Below are 25401 nucleotides of genomic sequence, written 5' to 3'. Positions count from 1 at the left end.
AACAAAGGTGATTGTCATTTTGCATAGGCATCTCACGCCCTCCATCCGTCTCTCTCTAGTCTGGTTCTAATGTCTCAAATCTCCAGAATTTGTACAATGTAGGTTAGAAACCTCTTGGAACAGGCCTATGAAACACTACCAAAGGCCTCCTACAAATACCTATTTTATTAACTTGAGTCTCTATAAAACTGCTGTGCTGTGACATTGTCAGTTAACGCCACAGGATTTCCTTCCTCTTATAGAAAGCCTTTTTATGTCTATGCCATGTTGACCATTAAATTCCTATTCTCTACATCGGAATAAATGAAATATGGCCATTGGCTAATTTGCTTAAACAAACATAAAAAGTATTACCGTAGAGCAGCATCATGGAAACACAAGCAGCATTTATTTTGCTTGGTGATTGAATGGTACTTACCAGCGGAATAGCATTGCAGAACAGACTTTCAGACCTACAGTACTTTGTACTAAATATGATGGTCCGTCAAATGAAGTATTTCAGAAAACTCCCAATCACTTCCATGCAGAATATCCAATAAATCAATGTTCCCAAAGAGTATTTGAAGTGAAGCACTCCCAGTCACTTCATTAGTCATTACATGCATTTATTTGAGAGAGAGAGGAACAAAAAGAGTTGCCATACATATCTTTGTGATTACCAGCACATTTCAATTAATTTAACAAATAATTAAAAATGACAACAAAAAAAGTGTAAGCATTACAAATAGTGAGGGCAGCACAGCAATGAAGATTTGGGTTGAAAAACAACCTGGTTGACCAGGGGAAATAGAACAGACGGATTGAAACAAGGGGCTCTACTCAACCAAAACCTATATCCAGAGGATCCCGCGGTTGTGACAAACCTGTATTCTTCTTGCACTGTAAGAAAGCACCTTTTGGATACCAGTTGAATAGGGCCCTTGGTAGCTGGCCCATAGGTTCCCAGCGATGGGCGTTCAGGCTCACATGTCCTCAGTGTTGTTGGGAAGTTCACTCAAACTTTCACCCACATGTTTGTGTTCAAATCAATGTCCTCCTGGCCTACAAGAGTCTTAAGCAGTAGCTGCTGTTGGGTAATACAGTATATCTAGAAAGGAAAACACCAGCAGCCCCAGTGCCCCCAGGTGGCCATAGCTTAACCTAGCACAGTAGTGTTAAAGATGTGAAGTCTCAAAACAGGAATAGTCTCTCAGTCAGTGTGTTATCAGTGATGTCAACCACCATTCACACTGCCCCTCCTTAGGAAAACGTCCGTTTCGTTTATTTTCATAACTGCACTCCCTCCCTATTGCCATAACCGTTGATCCCTCCACCCAGCAGTCTCATTTACATCAGACCCCCCCCCCCCAAAAAAACTACATAATAATAGCTCTAATTTGAAACTGAAATATACACCAAAGGGGGGAAATCTTTAAAAGCAAACCCCATGGAAAATAACTAATAAAGAGGGAGAGAACGGGAGAACAATAAATCACACAAAGTAAAAGGCTCATATAAAATAAATAAACGACTGATTTCTCCAAGCAGCAAAACAAAAGGAGATAAAATTTAAACCTAGTCGAGTCGAAGGCAACATTAATCCTGCGTTGAGCTGGGAAATGAGATGGCACAGTGTTGTACCAGCAGAAGACTGAAAGAAAGAGGGGAGGACACGACAGACAAAGTCAGAACTACTTTTTCTTGTTACTCCTATCGAGTGGCACACTACAATTAATCACTCTGGGCGGACAAACATAAAAGAATGTCTGATGACTGTCCGGTGGAGGAAAAAAAGGGTAGACTTACTCTGTAATGAACGGCATTACTCCATCAAGGCAGACATTTTGTTATCCAACATTTACAGAGGTTTCCAGAAGGCTTTAGATGAAAGTAACTCCGCCATCTCATCCAAAAATACATTTTGGACTGAGACAGTGTGTTTTTGGCAGATGACAGATGGTTTGGGTGTTCCAGAGCGTTGCTGGAGAGAGACTGGCGGGGACGATTCCTGAGGGGGGGCCAAAGCGAACGGAAGGAACACAAAAGAAAGCAGTCACTTTGGCAGAGATCCCCTTACGAGGTGTGGGGGGGGGGGGGGGGGACAAATACGCACAAAACAAATGCCTTCTCCTGTCACGCCTTCCTTGGTTATAAAACCCTCTGTGCCCAACTGTCATTGTCAGAGAATGACACACTAAAAAGCCAGTGGGTCCTCTTGGCTGGGTCCCACACTGTCACATACAGCTGTGCACTTTCTCTTTCCTCCAGCAGAGGGCAATAGTAAGGTTTTGTGTCAGTGTCAAGAACACAGGGTCGGGGTGGAGCAGGGGGTGAGCAGTGTGTCCTGTGTCTTGGGTTAGAGCAGTGATTAAGCCCCTCCTTCCCTATCTACTTCTTTCTCACCTCCCGCTCCCTGCATGAATGTGGTTTCCTGATTGACGGAATGTAGTGATAGGAAGAAAATCACACTAACCTTTTGCCTTCTTTTTTTTTTATTTATTACTTTCTTTAAAATATAACGTGTGTGCGTTTCGGTTGAAAACGTAGTTAATTCCTTACGTGCTGTGATGAAGCTCAATGATTATTGTTTTGTGTCTTATTTTTATTTATTTATTAGGTGTATTACTTAGATGACAACTGGTCCTCTGTTGTCATAGAGGTGGCGGTGGTGAGTTGTGGGATTATGACAACGGGAAAAAATTGTAGGAGCAACAAGAGTCACCGAGACACAGACGATACGAGTTCCTGTGTTCCTCTCTCCAACAAAACCACTGCAGAAGAAACAGAAAGGACCAACATTAGAGAACACATTGGCCGACCTACATTACATCAAATCACGACGTCTCATTTTGTGTGCGTTACCGCAAATGTGGCGTTGTAGTTAGTGTAGGTGTACCATGACACGGCTATGGTGCGTCTCTCCCAGTCTCCAGGCTGGCCTCCAGCAACAACTCCTCCAGGTCCTGACCACAGTTCAGTTCTGCTGTCACACTCACTAGAGAATGCACACATACTTTGTCAGACTTTGTGTGTGTCTGCAGGTGTACTATGTGTGTGTGTGTGTGTGTGTGTGTGTGTGTGTGTGTGTGTGTGTACTGTATGCATGTGTCGGTCACAACCCTGTTGTCACACTACAGACAGGGTGTTCCCTCAGAGCCTGTGACTCACCGTGCTCCATCACACAGCTACCAGGCCCAGGCTTAGGGCCTTCGGGGTCCAGCAGGTGAAGGACGAACTCTGGCTTCAGCCCGTTGGGCAGGGCCGAGCCCACCACCTCCTCCACGCTCTCCCCCTCGTCCGTGGAGCTCTCGTCTGGGGACTCCTCTGCCTTGGGAGGGGAGCTACGGCCCTCCACCTCCAGAGCAGTGTCTGTCTCGGCTGGAACAGGTGAGGGCTCGGCGGGAAGGGTGGTCTGTGATTGCCCCTCTGGTTGGAGAGGCTGCTTCTGTAGTTCCTCTAGAACAGGATGTTGTTGTTGCTGCTGTTCCACCTGCACAGGAAGTGCCTGTTGTGCTAGTTGCTGCTGCTCCTCCTCTGACAGATATAGTTCCTGTTCTGCTTCTGCTACACTCTCCGTGGCTCCCTGCTCAGAGGGACTCTCTGGCACCACCTGTCGGTGTGCCTGTGGAAGTGTCTCTGCCGGTTCCTGTTCTGGGGGCAGAAGCTCAGAGTCTGGCTGCACTGTTTCAGGCTGTGACTGGAGTGGTGCTGTTAGAAGGAGATCCCCCAGGGGCTTAGTGTTAGTCTGCATCGCTTGCTGAGGCGCTAACGGTTGCGGCGCTAACGGTTGCTGAACTGTGTCACTAGCCTGTTCCGGACTCTGTTCCTGCTGTGGAAGCCGTTCTGACTGCATCTCATCTTCCTCTGTGTTGGTTTGAGACTCTGCCTGTTCACGAAATGTCTCTTCTACTAGGTCCTGACTCTCCTCCTTTTCTCCCACCACCACCTCTCCTTCCAGCGCAGCTTCAGTGGACTGCTGTTCAACAGCAGACTGTTCTAGCCGGGGCTCTGTAGCTGTCTCTACCATCTGCTCTGTTTGTTGGGGTGATGCTAGTGATTGAGTGGCTACATCTTCTGTAGGAAGGGACAGTGTGTGTGATGGCTGGGCTGCTGGGCTTCCTGGGCTCTGCTCTGCCAGTACAGGTTGCGAACTGTCTAGAACGCCCTCGACTTCCTCCTCTGTGGGTTGGGTTAGGAGGTTGGATAGTGGTTCTAGCGTCTCAGACGGGTCATTAGGAGTCTCTACTACGGCCTCCTCGGAAGAAGGTTCCTCTGGAGCAACAGGACTCTTCTCCGTCTGTTTAGGATCTATTGTCTGTGGTTCATCTAAACTCTGGACCAGCCCCCGTGTCAGTGGCGTGGTTTGGGGTTGTGTCTGTTCTGTCAGGCTCTGTCTCACTTCCTGTGTCAGTGGCGTGGGCGTGGTCTGGGGTTGTATCTGTTCTCTCAGGCTCTGTGTCACCTCCTGTGTCAGTGGCGTGGGCGTGGTCTGGGGTTGTAGCTGTTCTGTCAGGCTCTGTGTCACCTCCTGTGTCAGTGGCGTGGGCGTGGTCTGGGGTTGTATCTGTTCTGTCAGGCTCGGTCTCACCTCCTGTGTCAGTGGCGTGGGCGTGGTCTGGGGTTGTGTCTGTTCCGTCAGGCTCTGTCTCACTTCCTGTGTCAGTGGCGTGGGCGTGGTCTGGGGTTGTGTCTGTTCTGTCAGGCTCTGTGTCACCTCCTGTGTCAGTGGCGTGGACGTGGTCTGGGGTTGTGTCTGTTCTGTCAGGCTCTGTGTCACCTCCTGTGTCAGTGGCGTGGGCGTGGTCTGGGGTTGTATCTGTTCTGTCAGGCTCTGTGTCACCTCCTGTGTCAGTGGCGTGGGCGTGGTCTGGGGTTGTATCTGTTCTGTCAGGCTCTGTCTCACTTCCTGTGTCAGTGGCGTGGGCGTGGTCTGGGGTTGTATCTGTTCTGTCAGGCTCTGTCTCACTTCCTGTGTCAGTGGCGTGGGCGTGGTCTGGGGTTGTATCTGTTCTGTCAGGCTCTGTCTCATTTCCTGTGTCAGTGGCGTGGGCGTGGTCTGGGGTTGTATCTGTTCTGTCAGGCTCTGTGTCACCTCCTGTGTCAGTGGCGTGGGCGTGGTCTGGGGTTGTATCTGTTCTGTCAGGCTCTGTGTCACCTCCTGTGTCAGTGGCGTGGGCGTGGTCTGGGGTTGTGTCTGTTCTGTTCTCACCTCCTCCTGTGAGGGTTGTGAAGGGGCCTGTGGTCGATGTGTGGTTTGCTTCACTGGTGACACCACTGGCTCCTTTGAGGCCTTGGGGTTGTACATGCCAATCTTCCCCAGAACCTGCTGCTGGTCAGAGGGGCTCTCTACTCTGGTCACCATGAAGATCTTGTGGCCCCTCCCGGGGCTCGACACAGAGATACAGCGGCCCGGCGAAGGGGGGGTACCGGGGGGGCCCGTGGACTCCGTGACGGTGATCCCTGAAATGAAAGCCCCCGTAGCTGGTGGGGTAGAGGGGGCGGTTGGCATCTGTGAAGCACTGAGGGGGTGCTGGGTTGTCGCTGCCCGGAGTGAAGGGCCAGTGTGTTTGGGGACAGGGGAGACGGAGGGAGCTTTAGAGAGAACCACCTCTTCCTCCTCATCGTCGTCTGTGTCCGAGTCGGACTCCAACAGCAAAGGCAACACGATTCCCTCAGAGCGCACTGCCGATTGGCTGTCAGTCAGGCTCTCAGTGTCTTTTACTCCTTCCTCTCCTCCCTCACACTCACTGTCTTTCCCATCTTTTTCAACATGCTCGCCGGAATCAGCTCCATCCTCCTCTTCGGTTCTGTCCTCGGTGGCGATCTCGGCCATGGAGGCCGAATGCATCTGCTGCTCGGTCTCCTCCTTCTCCTTGGCTAGGATGAAGTTCCGCTTGCAGCCGTTCTGGATCTCAGCCAGCAGGGAACGCTGCGTATCGATGAAGCTCTTCACCTGGGAGACGGAAGGAAAAAACAGAGGGATGAGAACAAGGAGAGATCGGGGGTTCATACGTTGATGTTCCCCCATCTACGTCAACCCTACTCCCCCCATTCCTACAAATTCATTTCCCCATTTATTTTCCCTGGACAACACAATTAATCTTGGCAATGTGTTACAAAAGGGCTATTTGCATACAGTTCCCCTCCTCTCTGTACTCCCCCCCCTCTCACAGTCTCTTTCTTGGGCTCTCGGTCCAGGTCGAGGCGTAGGAGGGAGGTGTTGACTTTGAGGGCCAGGGAGAGGGCCATGAGGCCCCCCGTCTTGATCTCGTTCTCCCTCAGGTCCAGACGCAGCAGCCGGGGGCTCTCTGCGATGAACTCTGCCACCGCCACGGCACCTGACATACAGTACAGGGGGGATGAGGTGGTGGTACAGGGCTCAGCTCAATGCCTTTTCACACACTAACAGCTCCGTTTACATGCACAATGAGCTTGGTTTTCAATCAAAATGTTTGTAATAACTGTAAATAGCAAAATAAGGACACACACCCTCGCAGGACAGCTTGGTGGACGCCAGGCCAAGCCTGAGCACCGAGCGGTTGGAGATCAGCCCGTCCTTCAGCTTGTGGACCCCCTCGTTCCCCACAGAGTTATGGCCCAGATTTAGGGTCTCCAAACTCTGGGTACAGGGCTAGAGCGAGAGGAACAGGGTTTACACATAGCATAGGACAGTGGGCAGAAAATATACTGTGACGTACGAAGGAAAGTACAACACTGTACCACGAGATAGCTGTATCGATCGCTTTGAAAATGTATATACAGTTGAAGTCAGAAGTTTACATAAACTTAGGTAGTAGTCATTAAAACTCGTTTTTCAAACACTCCACAAATTTCTTGCTAACAAACTATAGTTTTGACAAGTCGGTTAGGACATCTACTTTGTGCACGACAAGTCATTTTCCAAACAATTGTTTACAGACAGATTATTTCACTGTATCACAATTCCAGTGGGTCAGAAGTTCACATACACAAAGTTGACTGTGCCTTTAAACAGCTTGGAATATTCCAGAAAATGATGTCATGGCTTTAGAAGCTTCTGATAAGCTAATTGACATAATTTGAGTCAATAGGAGGTGTACCTGTGGATGTATTTCAAGGCCTACCTTCAAACTCAGTGCCTCTTTGCTTGACATCATGGGAAAATCAAAACAAATCAGCCAAGACCTCAGAAAAAAAACTGTAGACCTCCATAAATCTGGTTCATCCTTGGGAGCAATTTCCAAACGCCTGAAGGTACCACGTTCATCTGTACAAACAATAGTACGCAAGTATGAACACCATGGGACCACGCAGCAGTCATAGCGCTCAGTAAGGACACGCGTTCTGTCTCCTAGAGATGAACGTACTTTGGTGCAAAAAGTGCAAATCAATCCCAGAACAACAGCAAAGGACCTTGTGAAGATGCTGGAGGAAACAGGTACAAAAGTCTCTATATCCACAGTAAAACGAGTCCTATATCCACATAACCTGAAAGGTCGCTCAGCAAGGAAGAAGCCACTGCTCCAAAACCACCATAAAAAAGCCAGACTACGGTTTTCAACTGCACATGGGGACAAAGATCAGACTTTTTGGAGAAATGTCCTCTGGTCCGATGAAACAAAAATAGAACTGTTTGGCCATAATGACCATCGTTATGTTTGGAGGAAAAAGGGGGAGACTTGCAAGCCGAAGAACACCATCCCAACCGTGAAGCACGGGGGTGGCAGCATTATGTTGTGGGGGTGCTTTGCCGCAGGGTGGACTGGTGCACTTCACAAAGTAAATGGCATCATGAGGAAGGAAAATTATGTGGATATATTGAAGCAACATCAGTCAGGAAGTTGAAGCTTGGTCGCGAATCACAAAGCCCTGACCTCAATCCTTTAGAAAATGTGTGGGCAGAACTGAAAAAGCATGTACGAGCAAGGAGGCCTACAAACCTGACGCAGTTACACCAGCTCTGTCAGAATTGAATGGGCCAAAATTCACACAACTTATTGTGGGAAGCTTGTGGAAGTCTACACAACACGTTCGACCCAAGTTAAACAATTTAAAGGCAATGCTACCAAATACTAATTGAGTGTATGTAAACTTCTGACCCACTGGGAATGTGATGAAAGAAATAACTAATTCTCTCTACTATTATTCTGACATTTCACATTCTTAAAATACAGCGGTGATCCTAACTGACCTAAGACAGGGAATACTAGGATTAAATGTCAGGAATTGTGAAAAACGTAATTTAAATGTATTTGGCTAAGGTGTATGTGTATGTAAACTAGAGTCACAAAGTTCAAGTAACAGACACATCTCAACATCAACTGTTCAGAAGAGACTGCGTGAATCAGGCCTTCATGGCCGTATTGCTGCAAAGAAACCACTACTAAAGGACAACAACAAGAAGAGACTTGCTTGGGCCTAGAAACACGAGCAATGGACATTAGACCGGTGGAAATCTGTTCTTTGGTCTGATGAGTCCAAATTAGAGATTTTTCGTTCCAACCGCCGTGTCTTTGTGAGAAGAAGAGTAGATGAACGGATGATCTCCACATGTGTGGTTCCCACCGTGAAGCATGGAGGAGGAGGTCTGATGGTGTGGGGGTGCTTTGCTGGTGACACTGTCAGTGATTTATTTAGAATTCAAGGCACCCTTAACCAGCATGGCTACCACAGCATTCTGCAGCGATACGCCATCCCATCTGGTTTGTGCTCAGTGGGACTATAATTTGTTTTTCAACAGGACAATGACCCAACACACCTCAAGAATGTGTAAGGGCTATTTGACCAAGAAGGAGAGTGATGAGTGCTGCATCAGATGACCTGGCCTGCACAAATCACCCGACCTCAACCTAATTGAGATGGTTTGGGATGAGTTGGACTGCAGGGGGAAAGAAAAGCAGCCAACAAGTGCTCAGCATATGTGGGAAATCATCCAAGACTGTTGGAAAAGCATTCCAGGTGAAGCTGGTTGAGAGAATGCCAAGTGTGCAAAGCTGTCATCACGGGTGGCTACTTTGAAGAAGCTAAAATATCAAATATTTTGATTTGTTTAACACTTTTTTGGTTACTACATGATTCCATGTGTTATTTCATAAATTTGATGTCTTCACTATTATTCTACAATGTAGTAAATAGTCAAATAAAATAAAAACCCTTGAATGAGGTGTTCTAAACCTACATGTACATGTGTCTCTCCCATTATGAGAGTGCAGTGGAGGAAGTCACAGATCTGCCAACACTGTCCAACCTTTTAAAGAGTACCACACGCGCGAGCCAAATTGGAGATTCAACTCGCAAATCTAGTGCAAAGGTATCTTAGAAGCATTGCCTCTACAGCTAATACCAGACACTCATTCTTCATCAGGCAGTCTTCTAAACTCCCGACTCCATTTAATGCCAAGATGTTTAGATTTATTTTTGATTATACTTTTGTAATGCTTTTTGTGACGCGGATCATAATTACAGTACCAGTCTATCAGGTTGCGTGATCCTCGTAACGTTACGTGGAAAATACAACTAATGAGACGCAGAATTATATGTACAGTGGGGAGAACAAGTATTTGACACACTGCCGATTTTGCAGGTTTTCCTACTTACAAAGCTAGAGGTCTGTAATTTTTTATCATAGGTACACTTCAACTGCGAGAGACGGAATCTAAAACAAAATTCCAGAAAATCACATTGTATGATTTTAAAGTAATTAATTTGCATTTTATTGCATGACATAAGTATTTGATACATCAGAAAAGCAGAACTTAATATTTGGTACGGAAACCTTTGTTTGCAATTACAGAGATCATACGTTTCCTGTAGTTCTTGACCAGGTTTGCACACACTGCAGCAGGGATTTTGGCCCACTCCTCCATTACAGACCTTCTCCAGATCCTTCAGGTTTCGGGGCTGTCGCTGGGCAATACGGACTTTCAGCTCCCTCCAAAGATTTTCTATTGGGTTCAGGTCTGGAGACTGGCTAGGCCACTCCAGGACCTCTACATGCTTTGTAAGTAGGAAAACTTGGAAAATCGGCAGTGTATCAAATACTACTTCTCCCCACTATATATCATACTCGCACAAATGCGTCAAGTTATTTTTCATATTTGCATTTAATTTCTTTCACTAGCAAATGTGAGTGAACTGCTGGCACTTTAGAGCCCACTGAATGTCCATCTTATGTTCGAAAAGGGATTTGTCCATGTGTTTACGTACAGCTGACAGTCGGCAAACACAGCATCACAACAAACAGGAGGGGCAGACACGAGGTAGCTACGTCAAATAGTGATGTATTAATCTCCATGTCCATTGACACAAACTCCGTACATGTCTGTGTGTTGCAGCTCGAGAAATCGGGATGTTAGATTTACTCAGTGGATTTATTATGGCCTCCCGGGTGGCGCAGTGGTCTAGGGCACTGCATCGCAGTGCTAGCTGCGCCACCAGAGTCTCTGGGTTCGCGCCCAGGCTGGGCTGGGTTCGCGCCTAGGCTCTGTCGCAGCCGGCCGCAACCGGGAGGTCCGTGGGGCGACGCACAATTGGCATAGCGTCGTCCAGGTTAGGGAGGGTTTGGCCGGTAGGGATATCCTTGTCTCAGTATGTAAAATGTAATAAAAAGTATGCACTCTACTGTAAGTCGCTCTGGATAAGAGCGTCTGCTAAATGACTAAAATGTAAAAAAATAAATATATTAATTATTTAAAAAAAATAGAAAACTACACATCAATCAAGCCCTATTAATTTCTGCGTTTTTTTAAACTTGGATCTCGTACCTGCGTACATGGACAGAGAATTACGTAGTTGGTACGCAAAATGCGTACATGCTGGCAGGTCTGCAGTCATGGGATCTCTTGCATGAGTGTTAGAGGAATGTCCAGAGCGTGTCTTCTGCACCACTGGACCCAGTCCCTGATGGAAATGCTAGCTGACAGGCCTCTCCAAAGACCCGGAATCTCGTGTCTACGTGCCAACATTCCCAGAAGGCCTCAGTATACCCAACACCCCCCCACACTCCTCAATCTAAAGGGACATCATTCTAGTAGCTGCTGCCTTTCATTTCTATATTTGATATGAGGTAGGAAGTATCAGTCGTACCAAACCTGTCCATCTGGGGGTCCGACTAAGCTTCATGCCAACTGGATAATATACAGTATAATCACAATTAGTGATGCACTGATATGACATTTTTGGCCGATACCGATTTCCAATATTTTCCTTGCAAAAAAAACAGATGATAACCGATATTTAAAATACTAGCGTCTTTTTAAGCATTCTAGTACAGTTAAATAGTTAACACACACGCCACTACAATCCCTGGTTCGAATCCAGGCTGTATCACATCCGGCCGTGATTGGGAGTCCCATAGGGCGGCGCACAGTTGGCCCAGCGTCATCTGTAAATGTTAAATAATTTGTTCTTAACGGACTTGCCTAGTTAAATAAATGTTACACACACACTGACCAAAAAAGTTATTGTTGCCATTTACGTATGTTCCCATTACCAGTAAAACATAATCAAAACCTATTTCTTTCACTCACTTGCTGTTTCGTTGTTCATTTGATCAGTCGTTTCATTCTTAACCAGGATTTCTATGGAACGCCATTTGGGTCTTTGCGTGTCAAATAACACAACATAATCTGTTTCAGTAGCTATAGTTAGTTAGGTTAGGAATGCTGTTTTGCGCAAAATTTTACGTGGCGTTATTACGCCATGCACCTACGTTATATAGGTATGCACCGTAGCTTTGACATCGGTTTTTAACGTCGGCGTTAAACTCGACATCGGGCAGATACCGATGTTGGCATTTTTAGCTAATGTCGGCCGATATATCGTACATCCCTAATCACAATATCATCCACTCTGTCTGAAAAACACGCTCCCTCAGGCCTGCTAGTCCTCCACACGGTCAAAACATGATCTTTCTCTATGATAAACGACTGTTGGGAGCAGCACTAGTATGAGCCACCATCCCACTGACTGACAGGCCTAGATATAGACATCACTACCATGCCTAATTCAAGGCCCAGCCTTTAAAGCTGAGCCCAGTTCTCCTGGCAACCGGATCTGTGATAATGGCCTGTACCCAGCTTCTCTGTCCTGACAGGACAAGCCTGAGACATGTCTATGGTTCTGCAGGGAACCCATAGGGATTCATAGTTTGTTTTATATGGGGGACATGTGAGGCAGGCTCCAGACACACACACACACAGAACTGTTTAAATCAGCAGAGTACAGGGAGCACATGCAAACCACAGTTTCATCAACCCTAATGACTGTATTACATTTGTATGTGTGTGTGCGCGCACATGAGTGTTGATGCAAAGCATCAGTGGAAGATGCTTGGCATTACACTATACTTGTGCATGTGACATTAAAACACCTAATTTCTTGTTGTGTGTGTGTGTTTACCAGTGCAGCTGCGAGGTAGCCCATGCCGTTGTGCGTTAGCTGGTTGTTCCAGAGCACCAGAGTGACCAGGCCTTTCCTCTGTTCCTTCAGGCCTTCACAGACATAGGCCAGACCTGCACATCACACAGAGGGAGAGGTAGAGGGAGAGAGAGAGAGGTTAGGGCTAGACCTGTAGACCTGACCTTTTGGACTACGAGACGGAAAATTCAACACTGGCTTACGAGGTTGTCATGATGTGATAGAAAAGGTGTGTGAGAGAGAGAGACAACAGAGAGAGAATGAGAGCGAGAGAGAAAGAAAGGTTCAGACAGGGTGAGAAAGGGAGCGAGAGAGGACTGGACGAAAAACAGAGTGAAGAGGTTGGTGAGATGATAGCAGCGAGCTGTATCCCTACCAGAGTCCAGTATGTGGTTGTTGCGGAGGTCCAGTATCTGGATGTTGCAGTTGAACTTGAGCAGGTTGCCCAGCTGTGCCGAGTCCTGCAGACCGTTCAGCTTGTTATCAGCCAAGTACAGCTCCCGTAGGTTCATGTTCATCTTCAGAGCCGTGGCTGGAGAGAGGGAGAGATGAGAGAGGGAGGGAGACACAAATGAGTAAAGGATGAGGAAATGGAGGCAAAAAAACTTCTCAGTTAACACGGTGATGATTTCCTGTCTCCCCTCTTCCCGTCCTGTTACCCAGCAGCATGAGTGGTCGTCCAGAGAGCCCAGCGTTCTCCAGGTGCAGCACAGCAAGACTGCCGCTGATGCGGAGAGCCCGTGCCACAAACGGGGCAGAGTGGTCCAGCAGGGGCGTGTTGCGGGCGTCAAGGTACTGCAGAGAGCTCGTCTGGGGACAGACAAAAACACAAACCAACATTTCAAAATCACATTTATTTTATTTAGCCCTTTTTACATACGCAGTTGTACAAAGAAAGGAGACCCATTTTCTAGATCTCATACAGACATCCTCATGAGTCACTGACACAAGAGGTAGAAACATTTTCTCCTCCGTGTAGACATGCTAACCCATGACAGCAGACCGTTTTGCGTCTGTCTTCGGTTAGCCGGCGATCTACAGCCCACGTACTGTACGCTGGGGCTAATATGGGCGGCCGGTAGCCTAGCGGTTAGAGCATTGTGCCAGTAACCGAAAGGTCGCTAGGGGAAAATTGTCGATGTGCCCTTAACCATGTGTGCACAAACACGCTCGTATAGAGGACGTCCTTGAAATATATATTGGATAATCCTCCCAGCATCCCTGGGTGTGGGAACAACGTGCGCAGGCAGGCAGGCGCGCGCACACACACACTCCTTCGGGTTTAACTGTGACCTGACCTCTCTTCCATAATCCAGCAACCTCCCGTAATCTGTAATCAGAGCTCTGATAGTGATGACACACGTCACAGCGCCAGTTAAGAGCATTATCCCCTGGCTGGTACTGGAAGCCAATACCATTATTCTCTAACAAATACATATGACTCCCATGCAGCGATGATGACATATTCATAGCCATGTCCAGACACGCACGGAACCTCTGCAAATGTAAAGGACGTCACGCTGCGTGCCCAGAGTACTGCTTCGCCTGCGATTCGGCTCAGAGGCTCAATCCCAAGACCTCTACCTTGCAAACACGTGACCTCCCTCCTGAAGCGTCTCTATACATCACGCTATTGAAAACGGCCTTCAAATTGCGCATGGGGCGGCGCTTCACGCCGAGTAGTGAGTTTCACAGGTCCCCGTCTGCTACATTTACATTACATTTACATTACATTTAAGTCATTTCGCAGACGCTCTTATCCAGAGCGACTTACAAATTGGTGCATTCACCTTATGACATCCAGTGGAACAACCACTTTACAGTAGTGCATCTAACTCTTTTAGGGGGGGGGGGGGGGGGGGGGGGTCAGAAGGATTACTTTATCCTATCCTAGGTATTCCTTAAAGAGGTGGGGTTTCAGGTGTCAGAGGTGGGGTTTCAGGTGTCAGGTGCTACCCTAACACGTAAGCCAAAAAAGCGCACGCGTGTATGTGCATGGAGCATGTGATTACAAAAAACCTTCGGCATGCCCGAGCATCCGGTAGCTGGCCCAGGGGGTGCTTAAGGTGGAGACCGCAGGCAAGTCTCATCATCATACATGCCCAGGGGAGATGTCTTTCTAAAACCAACGTGGACTAAGTGTTAATGACTCACTGTGTTTCATCAACTCAGGGGATAGGATACATTGCAAACCCCGTTGATTTAAATGCATTCAACACATGCTGCTGGAGTCTACCCATTGTGTCATTTAAGAGCCCATCACTTGCTTATTATGATTGCTAAATACTGCAAAATTTAAAAACACTTGACCCCAATCCATAAAAGTCAAAATACTGGACTATAAATTGCACCTTCCTGTATTATACTTATGCTACAATGTTTATTCTATTCTACTGAGCCATTTACTTTATGCTTGTATTCTTAACTTTCTTATTGGTTGTTGCCTTGTCGAGGAGGAACCGGCAAGTAAACATTTCGTTGGACGGTGTATACCATTTGTATCCCGTACATACGACTAATAAAACATTCAGAAAATAATTTAGAAAATACAGAAAAGATAGTTGGTGATAACATCATGCATCACATCCTCTGTTCTACCATTCATTTCACTCCCCCAGAGGTCAAGACCTCTCACCTTCCTCATCATGTGGGCTGCGGCCTGCCAGCCGCGGGTGCCGATGTGCTTGTTGAAGGAAATGTTGAGGTGTGTGGCCGATTCATAGTACTCAATCATGTCAAAGAGAGCGGACGCACCCTGGGAGGAAGAGAGGAGAGACATGATTAGAGAGGGTCAAATGTTAGGCCACACTCACACTGGCCTTATGTCCTAACTACTAAGATAAGATCATAAAAGAGAAATATTCCATAAACATATTACCTACAAGTGTTGCCGTATGTTATTAAAAAAAAGGTAGAGAAGGGTGTTATGGGAGGAAGGGCTGACAGAGTTGTGCACAACCTCTTACTATGGAAATGGCTAGCCGGCTCAAGGGTGGTGGTGGGTGGGGGGGGGGACCTGCTGGAACATACCACTGGTTGGTGAGTGTGCGTGTGAGCAAGTGTGTGGGCGAGATGACTGCGGCTAGGGCAGCAATAATACTGTGCCTGTGGAATTATTCATGCAAATCAAATCAAAGAGAACATTGTCTTTAATTAAATAAGCTAAGACAATGTTCCACCAGATTCTATCTGACCAGAACCATGACCGAGGACCGTCCAAAAGTAAAGAAACTAAACAAATAAGTCCTGATGGATGACCCTGACTGGCTGGTGTAGCTACAACACTACCTGAACAAGAATGGAGGACAGCCCAGTACGTCTCATTAACAGTGAGCCTGATGAAGTGAGGCAGCTGGAAAAGGATAACACACTACAGAGCGACTGGGCTGGCCCATGGCTCTGCCGCAACCACTGCCTCTCTCATTCACCCACTCTTTCGCTGCCTTTCCCTCTGTCGCCCAGGTAGGCCTCCCTACAACCCCGTACCCTACCACGACCCTCTGCCTCGGGAGAAGACTCCGTGGTAGTGCCACTGAAACAAAGGTAAATATAGCTCACCGAGCCAGTTCGGTAACATTTTCAGGGGAGTAAGTGAGTGTGGTACTCAAGTGTGGGGGTGCGCCTGCATTTATACCGTGACGTATTTCTTCAGTACTGTCGGTGCATCTATGCATGCACACATGAATGTATAAAAGTGTAGGTCTACAGTATAGTCTGTGCAAGCATGGACAACACGTGTGTGCATTTACTGTACATGAGTGAGTAGCTCATGGAGCCAAGCCTACGAAAGGAAATAACTGGTCAGACTCAGCAGCGTCGGTTTGTGTCCCTCTGCTCTACAGTAGAGCTGTCTGTCTGTGTCTGACCGTCTGTGTGTGTGTGTCTCATCCGCTCATCGAGCCAAGCCTACAAATATCTGTTTGAGGAAATAAGAAGTGGTCAGACTCAAGAGCTCTGTCTGACCGTCTGTCCATCTGTGTCTCTCAACCCAACCCCTCTCGAATGGTGTTTACACTCAGAGCTCTAGAGTAATCACACGACCCTGGGAAACACTAGACATCCTGTCAGAGGGAGGGAGGGAGAGGAAAACAGAGAGGGGGAATGACAGGACAGGGACATAGGAGGGGAAAAATAATGAGAAAGAGTTGAAGAGACGTGGTAAATGGAAGATAGGAGGGGGAAACCGGGAAGGGAGAAGAGGGGGAAAGAGAGTAAAGAGTGTGGACAAACATACATCTTCATCCAGGCTGGTCTGCTCCAGGTCCACCACTTTAAACTGGACCCTCTTGAACACCTCCTCCAGGGACTCACACGCCTTATAGTCCAGCTTCTCACCTGGAGGGACACACAGTTCCACCTAAAGTAAGACCGGTAGTGTGCGTGCGCGTCTTTGTATGCGTGTGTCTTAGTATAGGCTTACCTTTAAGGTCCAGGCATTCGTTTCGATGAGTTAGGTCTTTCAGCTCCTAAGAAACACAGTGGAACAGAACAACCCTCAGTCAGATACACAAACCCAATCATTCAGACAGACGACACAGCAGGAAAATGTCACCACACAGACAGACTTGACTTTGATCACACAAAAAGGTGACCAATTTGAACCCATGTAAATGAAAAACTGCTCCTGTGTACATAGACTTAAACCGCTGACACGAAGAACAGATCGGTAAAATACGATTGCTCAATGGGATTAAAGTGTGTGTGTGTGTGTGCACTCTTACATCAGCAGAATACAACATCAAGCCAAGACCTGCTTGAACAGACAGGAAAACAGCAGACAAAGCATTTCTTCTGTTATCTAGACTAGTGTCATAGTATGATAGTGTGCCAATAATAATATCCAGTGTCTTTTATCTGTTAAATGTCTCAGATATCCACATAGGTACAGGGTGATTCTTCCCGTTCACACACAGTGTGTGTGTGTGTGTTGTAACCAATGTTCCCTCATTTTTTCCGGCACTGAGCAAATTTTGTCTGCTGAGCGCAAACTTGAAAGTTACTTGAATGTTGTGAAAATTCTGTGCAACTTCCAGCGAGAGTTTACTGTGAACACTGAGGCTGTACTTGCCTTAAGTTACAGTTTAAACAGTGGCAATGTAGGCTACTGTGGCTATTTGATCATAATGTAGGCCTACCAGAGTGGCCTACCATCAAAAACAATGGAAATATTATTCAGCCTACAGTAGAAGCCAATGTTTGGTCTTCAATGTAGGCCTACATTCCATGAGACAAAAAAAACTCGCTTTTTAAAGATGTCTAGAAATGTATACGGTTTGTGCTCTTGTAGGAAGCAATCCCTCCCCTGTTGCTAATTACAAATGATCTATAACTGGGCTAATAACTCAGTAACTAGCAAAGGATGTGAACAACATGTGCACACGTGGCTACATGCGCTTGTTTTTGAGATCAAAGCGAGAGCTGTATCTACTCACGACCGTGCTGTAAACATGATCATGCTGTAAACACAGTCCAGTTCAAAGTAAATGGTACAGACCCATATGTGATCGCGGGTCACTTCACAGGAGTGCCGTCAATGTAAACTTAATTTTTTTAAATCAAAATGCCTTCTCGAACATGTGAACTTTCATGTGCCTTAATAAACTTGTATGCCATCTGTAAATATTAATACAATTGTTAAATTACGAGCATAGTTGGTTTAGCCACAGAAAAACTTGTGGCCTGCTGGAGGTCATTTTGCAGGGCTCTGGCAGTGCACCTCCTTGCACAAAGGCGGAGGTAGCGGTCCTGCTGCTGGGTTGTTGCCCTCCTACGGCCTCCTCCACGTCTCCTGATGTACTGGCCTGTCTCCTGGTAGCGCCTTCATGCTCTGGACACTACGCTGACAGACACAGCAAACCTTCTTGCCACAGCTCGCATTGATGTGCCATCCTGGATGAGCTGCACTACCTGAGCCACTTGTGTGGGTTGTAGACTCCGTCTCATGCTACCACTAGAGTGAAAGCACCGCCAGCATTCAAAAGTGACCAAAACATCAGCCAGGAAGCATAGGAACTGAGAAGTGGTGTGTGGTCACCACCTGCAGAACCATTCCTTTTTTGGGGGTGTCTTACTAATTGCCTATCATTTCCACCTTTTGTCTATTCCATTTGCACAACAGCATGTGAAATTTATTGTCAATCAGTGTTGCTTCCTAAGTGGACAGTTTGATTTCACAGAAGTGTGATTGACTTGGAGTTACATTGTGTTGTTTAAGTGTTCCCTTTATTTTTTTGAGCAGTGTATGTATTTCAAAATTTGAGGTAGGCTACATGATCCGTTGTTGTATTACTTGTGAAGCACAGCGGAGTGAGCATACATTTAAATAATTTGCTTCTTATTTTTCTGGGCTCATGGTGCCTGCCTCTGCTGGTCAGTCTCAGCGGAGGGAGAGAGCAGCAGACTGAGGGTCCGCCACTCAACAGCCCTCCGCTCTCCCTATCCTCCACTGACACTAACCAAAAAGGAACACCGTCTTCCAGCTGGCAAATTATTTCTGCCTCATGCACAAACTCATGTTGTTACACCTATGATCAGAAAAAGACCCAAGCCCCTAACAACAACAATGCAAGCCTATAGCTACACTTTCCTACTCAGTCTTTACTGCTGCAGTGCTTGTTGTAGCGCTGAGTAGAAATAGGAAGAACGCACACTTTTATGGCTTATAATTGTTGAATACAAAGTATTGACAGTGCAGGGTAAGAAGTAAGTAAAGTATCAACTTTTGCTGTAGCTTTTTTTTTGCGCCTGCTACGTTACTGCAGACAGTCACCTGAGCCATCTGATTGGCCAGCGGTAGGTGTGGGAAGGCAGAGTTTATACCTTCAGACACATGCAATGGTTCAAAATGGCAATAGTTCCCCTCCCGGGCACAGGGCAGCTGCATCGGGTGCTTCTACCGCCAACAGCCCAATAAATAGGAACAATGAACAGGAACAAGGCTTTATCGTTGAGGTTGTTTTCACAGAAACGTTTGGCAATCGACAATGAATGCGATCAACCAGTTGGTGACCACTGCTCTAGAAAGTTGAGTGAAGTTCAGTCTCGTGCTTCTCTCTGTGGGCTGATATTTCTGTGCGGCAGTCTCGGAGCTACTGCCCAAACACTCAGTTTAGAGGGAACATTGGTTGGAACACTCACCTGGCTGACGCACGGCAGCCATTTCGTGCCAATAAAATGCACGCGTTCAAAGGACAAGGGAACTAGTACCATCTGAAATGTAGCAGGTTCATGAAACCGGAGCTGGACACATTGTGATTACAGTGTGTTATTGAGGCCTTTGGCAGATATTGCCTCAGCCACCTCTCTATACACCCCACAAGACTGTTTACGTGACGCGTGTGTGTGTCCTCACTCCACAGCAACCAGTTCTATTATGCACAGTTAGTGTCATAATGCTGCTGCATTCAAAGAATTGTATTCCCACTCTAGGGATGAAAACGACACCACTAGAGGGGGGGTGGGGTGGGGCTATTCCAATCCCCCCTTCCCCAGCCCACCGACAAGACCCGTCGCCTTTCTTACTAACCCCCCCCCCAGCGCTGCACTACACGGCACAGTGAACATGCACTCAATAACCTCGCCTCCCCTGCCACCGTTCGCTGGCTGCTCATCAGATAGCCAACGCTGAGTACATTAGCTAAAACAGACCTGTGTCCTCGTATCAAAAGCAAAGTTCACCGGATTGTATTTTCAGGGATGTGACCTACACAACCAAGAACCAAGATTAGAGCCATCCGCTTGTATGTTAATGTCAATACTTAAAAATGCAGATGATAAAATAAAGCCAAGTCTGTTCAAGTTCAGCAGTGATAGATAGCTGAGAATGGATCATGGCTCTGAAGCTCTGCTAGGATCTGACTTTGAGTTGAACATAGCCCAGCCAGACAGCCATTAGTGTGAGAAACCACAGACGACAGCAGAAAAACAATGACCTTTCTATTTGCTCCCTGTTTGTTTTGGAAAACAGTCCAAGGCAAACTGTCCTTCTCTCAGCACAAAAGAATGCCCCTCTCCCCACAGGTGTGATTACTACCTCTGAGGGTTTAGAGTTTAAGGTAGTCACCTCATACAGGTACTTGGGAGTATGGCTAGATAGTACACTGTCCTTCTCTCAGCACATATCAAAGCTGCAGGCTAAAGTTCAATCTAGACTTGGTTTCCTCTATCGTAAATCGCTCCTCTTTCACCCCAGCTGCCAAACTAACCTTGATTCAGATGACCATCCTACCAATGCTAGATTACGGAGACATAATTTATAGATCAGCAGGCAAGGGTGCTCTCGAGCGGCTAGATGTTCTTTACTATTCGGCCATCAGATTTGCCACCAATGCTCCTTATAGGACACATCACTGTACTCTATACTCCTCTGTAAACTGGTCTATAAACTGGTCATCTCTGTATACCCGTCGCAAGACCCACTAGTTGAGGCTTGTTTACAAAACCCTCTTAGGCCTCACACACCCCTATCGGAGATATCTACTGCAGCCTTCATCCTCCACATACAACACCCGTTCTGCCAGTCACGTTCTGTTAAAGGTCCCCAAAGCACAGACATCGCTGGGCCGCTCGTCTTTTCAGTTCACTGCAGCTAGCGACAGGACGAGCTGCAACAAACACTCAAACTGGACAGTTTTATCTCAATCTCTTCATTCAAAGACTCAATCATGGACACTCTTACTGACAGTTGTGGCTGCTATATGTGATGTGTTGTTGTCTCTACCTTCTTGCCCTTTGTGCTGTTGTCTGTGCCCAATAATGTTTGGACCATGTTTTGTCCTGCAACTATGTTGTGTTGCTACCATGTTGTTATGTTGTGTTGCTGCCTTGCTATGTTGTCGTCTTAGGTCTCTCTTTATGTAGTGTTGTCTCTCTTGTCGTGATGTGTGTTTTGTCCTATATTTATCGATCATAGTCTTCTGATGGAAAATGATTGCTTTATACCCTCTGCTATATTGTGGATAAAGAGTAACCCGTCTAACAGAACACAGAGGGTGTTCTTTAATGGAAGCCTCTCCAAAATAATCCAGATGAGGTAGAATAGAAGAATCAGGAATTGTCTAGGCCCCTTACTTTTTTTCAATCTTGACTAATGACATGCCACTGACCTTGAGAAAGCCAGTGTGTCTATGTATGTGGATGACTCAACACATTTTTTTATTTATTTTTATTTCACCTTTATTTAACCAGGTAGGCTAGTTGAGAACAAGTTCTCATTTGCAACTGCGACCTGGCCAAGATCAAGCATAGCAGTGTGAACAGACAACACAGAGTTACACATGGAGTAAACAATAAACAAGTCAATAACATAGTAGGAAAAAAAAAAAAAAAAAGAGAATCTATATACAATGTGTGCAAAAGGCATGAGGAGGTAGGCAATAAATAGGCCATAGGAGCGAATAATTACAATTTAGCAGATTAACACTGGGGTGATAAATCATCAGATGATCATGTGCAAATAGAAATACTGGTGTGCAAAAGAGCAGAAAAGTAAATAAATGAAAACAGCATGGGGAAGAGGTAAGTAAATTGGGTGGCCTATACACCGATGGACTATGTACAGCTGCAGCGATCGGTTAGCTGCTCAGATAGCAGATGTTTAAAGTTGTTGAGGGAGATAAAAGTCTCCAACTTCAGAGATTTTTGCAATTCGTTCCAGTCACAGGCAGCAGAGAACTGGAAGGAAAGGCGGCCAAATGAGGCTTTGGCTTTAGGGATGATCAGTGAGATACACCTGCTGGAGCGCGTACTACGGGTGGGTGTTGCCATCGTGACCAGTGAACTGAGATAAGGCGGCGCTTTACCTAGCCTAGCCTTGTAGATGACCTGGAGCCAGTGGGTCTGACGACGAACATGCAGTGAGGGCCAGCCGACTAGAAGAAAAAAGATCGCAGTGGTGGGTGGTATAAGGTGCTTTAGTAACAAAACGGATGGCACTGTGATAAACTGCATCCAGTTTGCTGAGTAGAGTATTGGAAGCTATTTTGTAGATGCCATCGCCGAAGTCGAGGATCGGTAGGATAGTCAGTTTTACTAGGGTAAGTTTGGCGGCGTGAGTGGAGGATTTGTTGCGAAATAGAAAGCCGACTCTAGATTTGATTTTGGATTGGAGATGTTTGATATGAGTCTGGAAGGAGAGTTTACAGTCTAGCCAGACACCTACATTTACATTTTAGTCATTTAGCAGACGCTCTTATCCAGAGCGACTTACAAGTACATACGTTCATACTTTTTTGTACTGGCCCCCCCGTGGGAATCGAACCCACAACCCTGGCGTTGCAAGCGCCATGCTCTACCAGCTGAGCTACACGGGACCCTAGGTACTTATAGATGTCCACATATTCTAGGTCGGAACCATCCAGGGTGGTGATGCTAGTCGGGCGTGCGGGTGCAGGCAGCGAACGGTTGAAAAGCATGCATTTGGTTTTACTAGCGTTTAAGAGCAGTTGGAGGGCACGGAAGGAGTGTTGTATGGCATTGAAGCTCGTTTGGAGGTTAGATAGCACAGTGTCCAAGGAAGGGCCAGAAGTATACAGAATGGTGTCGTCTGCGTAGAGGTGGATCAGGGAATCGCCCGCAGCAAGAGCAACATCATTGATATATACAGAGAAAAGAGTCGGCCCGAGAATTGAACCCTGTGGTACCCCCATAGAGACTGCCAGAGGACCGGAAAACATGCCCTCCGATTTTACACACTGAACTCTGTCTGCGAAGTAGTTGGTGAACCAGGCAAGGCAGTCATTAGAAAAACCGAGGCTACTGAGTCTGCCGATAAGAATATGGTGATTGACAGAGTCGAAAGCCTTGGCCAGGTCGATGAAGACGGCTGCACAGTACTGTCTTTTATCGATGGCGGTTATGATATCGTTTAGTACCTTGAGCGTGGCTGAGGTGCACCCGTGACCGGCTCGGAAACCGGATTGCACAGCGGAGAAGGTACGGTGGGATTCGAGATGGTCAGTGATCTGTTTGTTGACTTGGCTTTCGAAGACCTTATATAGGCAGGGCAGGATGGATATAGGTCTGTAACAGTTTGGGTCCAGGGTGTCTCCCCCTTTGAAGAGGGGGATGACTGCGGCAGCTTTCTAATCCCTGGGGATCTCAGATGATACGAAGGAGAGGTTGAACAGGCTGGAGATAGGGGGTGCGACAATGGCGGCGGACAGTTGCACAAATAGAGGGTCCCGATTGTCAAGCCCAGCTGATTTGTATGGGTCCAGGTTTTGCAGCTCTTTCAGAACATCTGCTATCTAGATTTGGGTAAAGGAGAAGCTGGGGAGGCTTGGGCGAGTAGCAGCGGCGGGGGGGGGGGGGGGGGGGGGGGGGGGGCTGGCTGTTGGCCAGGGTTCGAGTAGCCAGGAGGAAGGCATGGCCAGCCGTTGAGAAATGCTTGTTGAAGTCTTCGATTATCACGGATTTATCGGTGGTGACCGTGTTACCTAGCCTCAGTGCAGTGCTTTTTGTGCTGGTCGAGGGCAGTCAGGTCTGGAGTGAACCAAGGGCTATATCTGTTCTTAGTTCTGCATTTTTTGAACGGAGCATGCTTGTCTAAGATGGTGAGGAAGTTACTTTTAAAGAATGACCAGGCATCCTCAACTGACGGGATGAGGTCAATATCCTTCCAGGATACCCGGGCCAGGTCGATTAGAAAGGCCTGCTCGCAGAAGTGAGCTAGTCCCGTGTAGCTCAAGTGGTAGAGCATGGCACTTGCAGCGCCACGGTTGTGGGTTCGTTTCCCACGGGGGACTAGTATAAAACATTTTTTTTTTTAAATGTATGCACTCACTACTACTGTAAGTCACTCTGGATAAGAGTGTCTGCTAAATGACGTAAATGTAAGTGTTTTAGGGAGCGTTTGACAGTGATGAGGGGTGGTCGTTTGACCGCGGACCCGTAGCGGATACAGGCAATGAGGCTGAGATCCTGATTGAAGACAGCGGAGGGCAAGTTGGTCAGGATAATGTCTATTAGGGTGCCCATGTTTACGGATTTAGGGTTGTACCTGGTGGGTTCCTTGATGATTTGTGTGAGATTGAGGGCATCTAGCTTAGATTGTAGGACTGCCGGGGTGTTAAGCATATCCCAGTTTAGGTCACCTAACAGAACAAACTCTGAAGCTAGATGGGGGGCGATCAATTCACAGATGGTGTCCAGGGCACAGCTGGGAGCTGAGGGGGGTCGGTAGCAGGCGGCAACAGTGAGAGACTTATTTCTGGAGAAATTCATTTTTAAAATTAGAAGTTCAAACTGTTTGGGCATAGACCTGGAAAGTATGACAGAACTTTGCAGGCTATCTCTGTAGTAGATTGCAACTCCTCCCCCTTTGGCAGTTCTATCTTGACGGAAAGTGTTATAGTTGGGTATGGAAATCTCAGAATTTTTGGTGGCCTTCCTAAGCCAGGATTCAGACACGGCAAGGACATCAGGGTTGGCAGAGTGTGCTAAAGCAGTGAGTAAAACAATCTTAGGGAGGAGGCTTCTGATGTTGACATGCATGAAACCAAGGCTTTTTCGATCACAGAAGTCAACAAATGAGGCAGGTCCACATCAGCTACTACATCAAGTTGAATCACTGCAACACTTAGAGCTGCAGTTAGTTTCAGAATGGGAGGCAAGGAATAAGTCCTAAATTATAAGTCCTAAGTCCTAAATATTTTGGGAAAAAATCATCCACTAAACCTCAACTAAATCTTGTGTTAAATAATGTGGAAATTGAGGTGAGGTGACTACACTGCTTGCAGTAACCCTGGATTGTAAACTGTCATGGTCAAAACATGTTGATACAATAGTAGCTAAGATGGGGAGAAGTCTGTCCATAATAAAGCGCTGCTCTGCTTTTTTAACAACACTATCAACAAGGCAGGTCCTACAGACTCGATTTGTCGCACCTGGACTAATGTTCAGTCGTGTGGTCAGGTGCCACAAAGAGGGTCCTCAGAAAATTACAATTGGCCCAGAACAGGGCAGCATAGCTGGCCCTTAAATGTACACGGGAGCTAACAAAAATGAGCATGTAAATCTCATGGCGCA

The 25401-nt window shown here is 46.8% G+C and overlaps 1 protein-coding gene across 3 annotated transcripts in view; it reads right to left on the bottom strand.

The window, feature by feature from the left end:
• Window positions 1-588: 588 nt before the first annotated feature.
• The window catches only part of LOC129832392 (protein phosphatase 1 regulatory subunit 37-like), a 62536-nt gene continuing 37723 nt past the window's right edge, over window positions 589-25401 (bottom strand). The window contains exons 3-14 of one of the 3 annotated variants that reach the window (XR_008755932.1): window positions 16796-16841; window positions 16610-16710; window positions 15011-15130; window positions 13035-13185; window positions 12752-12907; window positions 12358-12470; window positions 6469-6610; window positions 6151-6317; window positions 3148-5932; window positions 2876-2974; window positions 1786-2750; window positions 589-1630 (exon numbers count right to left, since the gene is read on the bottom strand). Coding sequence is in view for 2 of the 3 variants with exons in the window: in XM_055896415.1 (XP_055752390.1) it covers window positions 2886-2974; window positions 3148-5932; window positions 6151-6317; window positions 6469-6610; window positions 12358-12470; window positions 12752-12907; window positions 13035-13185; window positions 15011-15130; window positions 16610-16710; window positions 16796-16841 (3870 nt within the window). In the remaining variant the exon portion in view is untranslated. Of the gene's footprint in view, window positions 2751-2841; window positions 2975-3147; window positions 5933-6150; window positions 6318-6468; window positions 6611-12357; window positions 12471-12751; window positions 12908-13034; window positions 13186-15010; window positions 15131-16609; window positions 16711-16795; window positions 16842-25401 lie in introns of all 3 variants that reach the window. The other 2 variants (XM_055896415.1, XM_055896414.1) reach the window with 2 other exon arrangements.

Source organism: Salvelinus fontinalis, chromosome 33 (assembly GCF_029448725.1).
Source record: "Salvelinus fontinalis isolate EN_2023a chromosome 33, ASM2944872v1, whole genome shotgun sequence".
Lineage (NCBI taxonomy): Eukaryota > Metazoa > Chordata > Actinopteri > Salmoniformes > Salmonidae > Salvelinus > Salvelinus fontinalis.
Note: the sequence above shows the minus strand (reverse complement) of the source record. Positions and strands in the feature narration are given on the sequence as shown.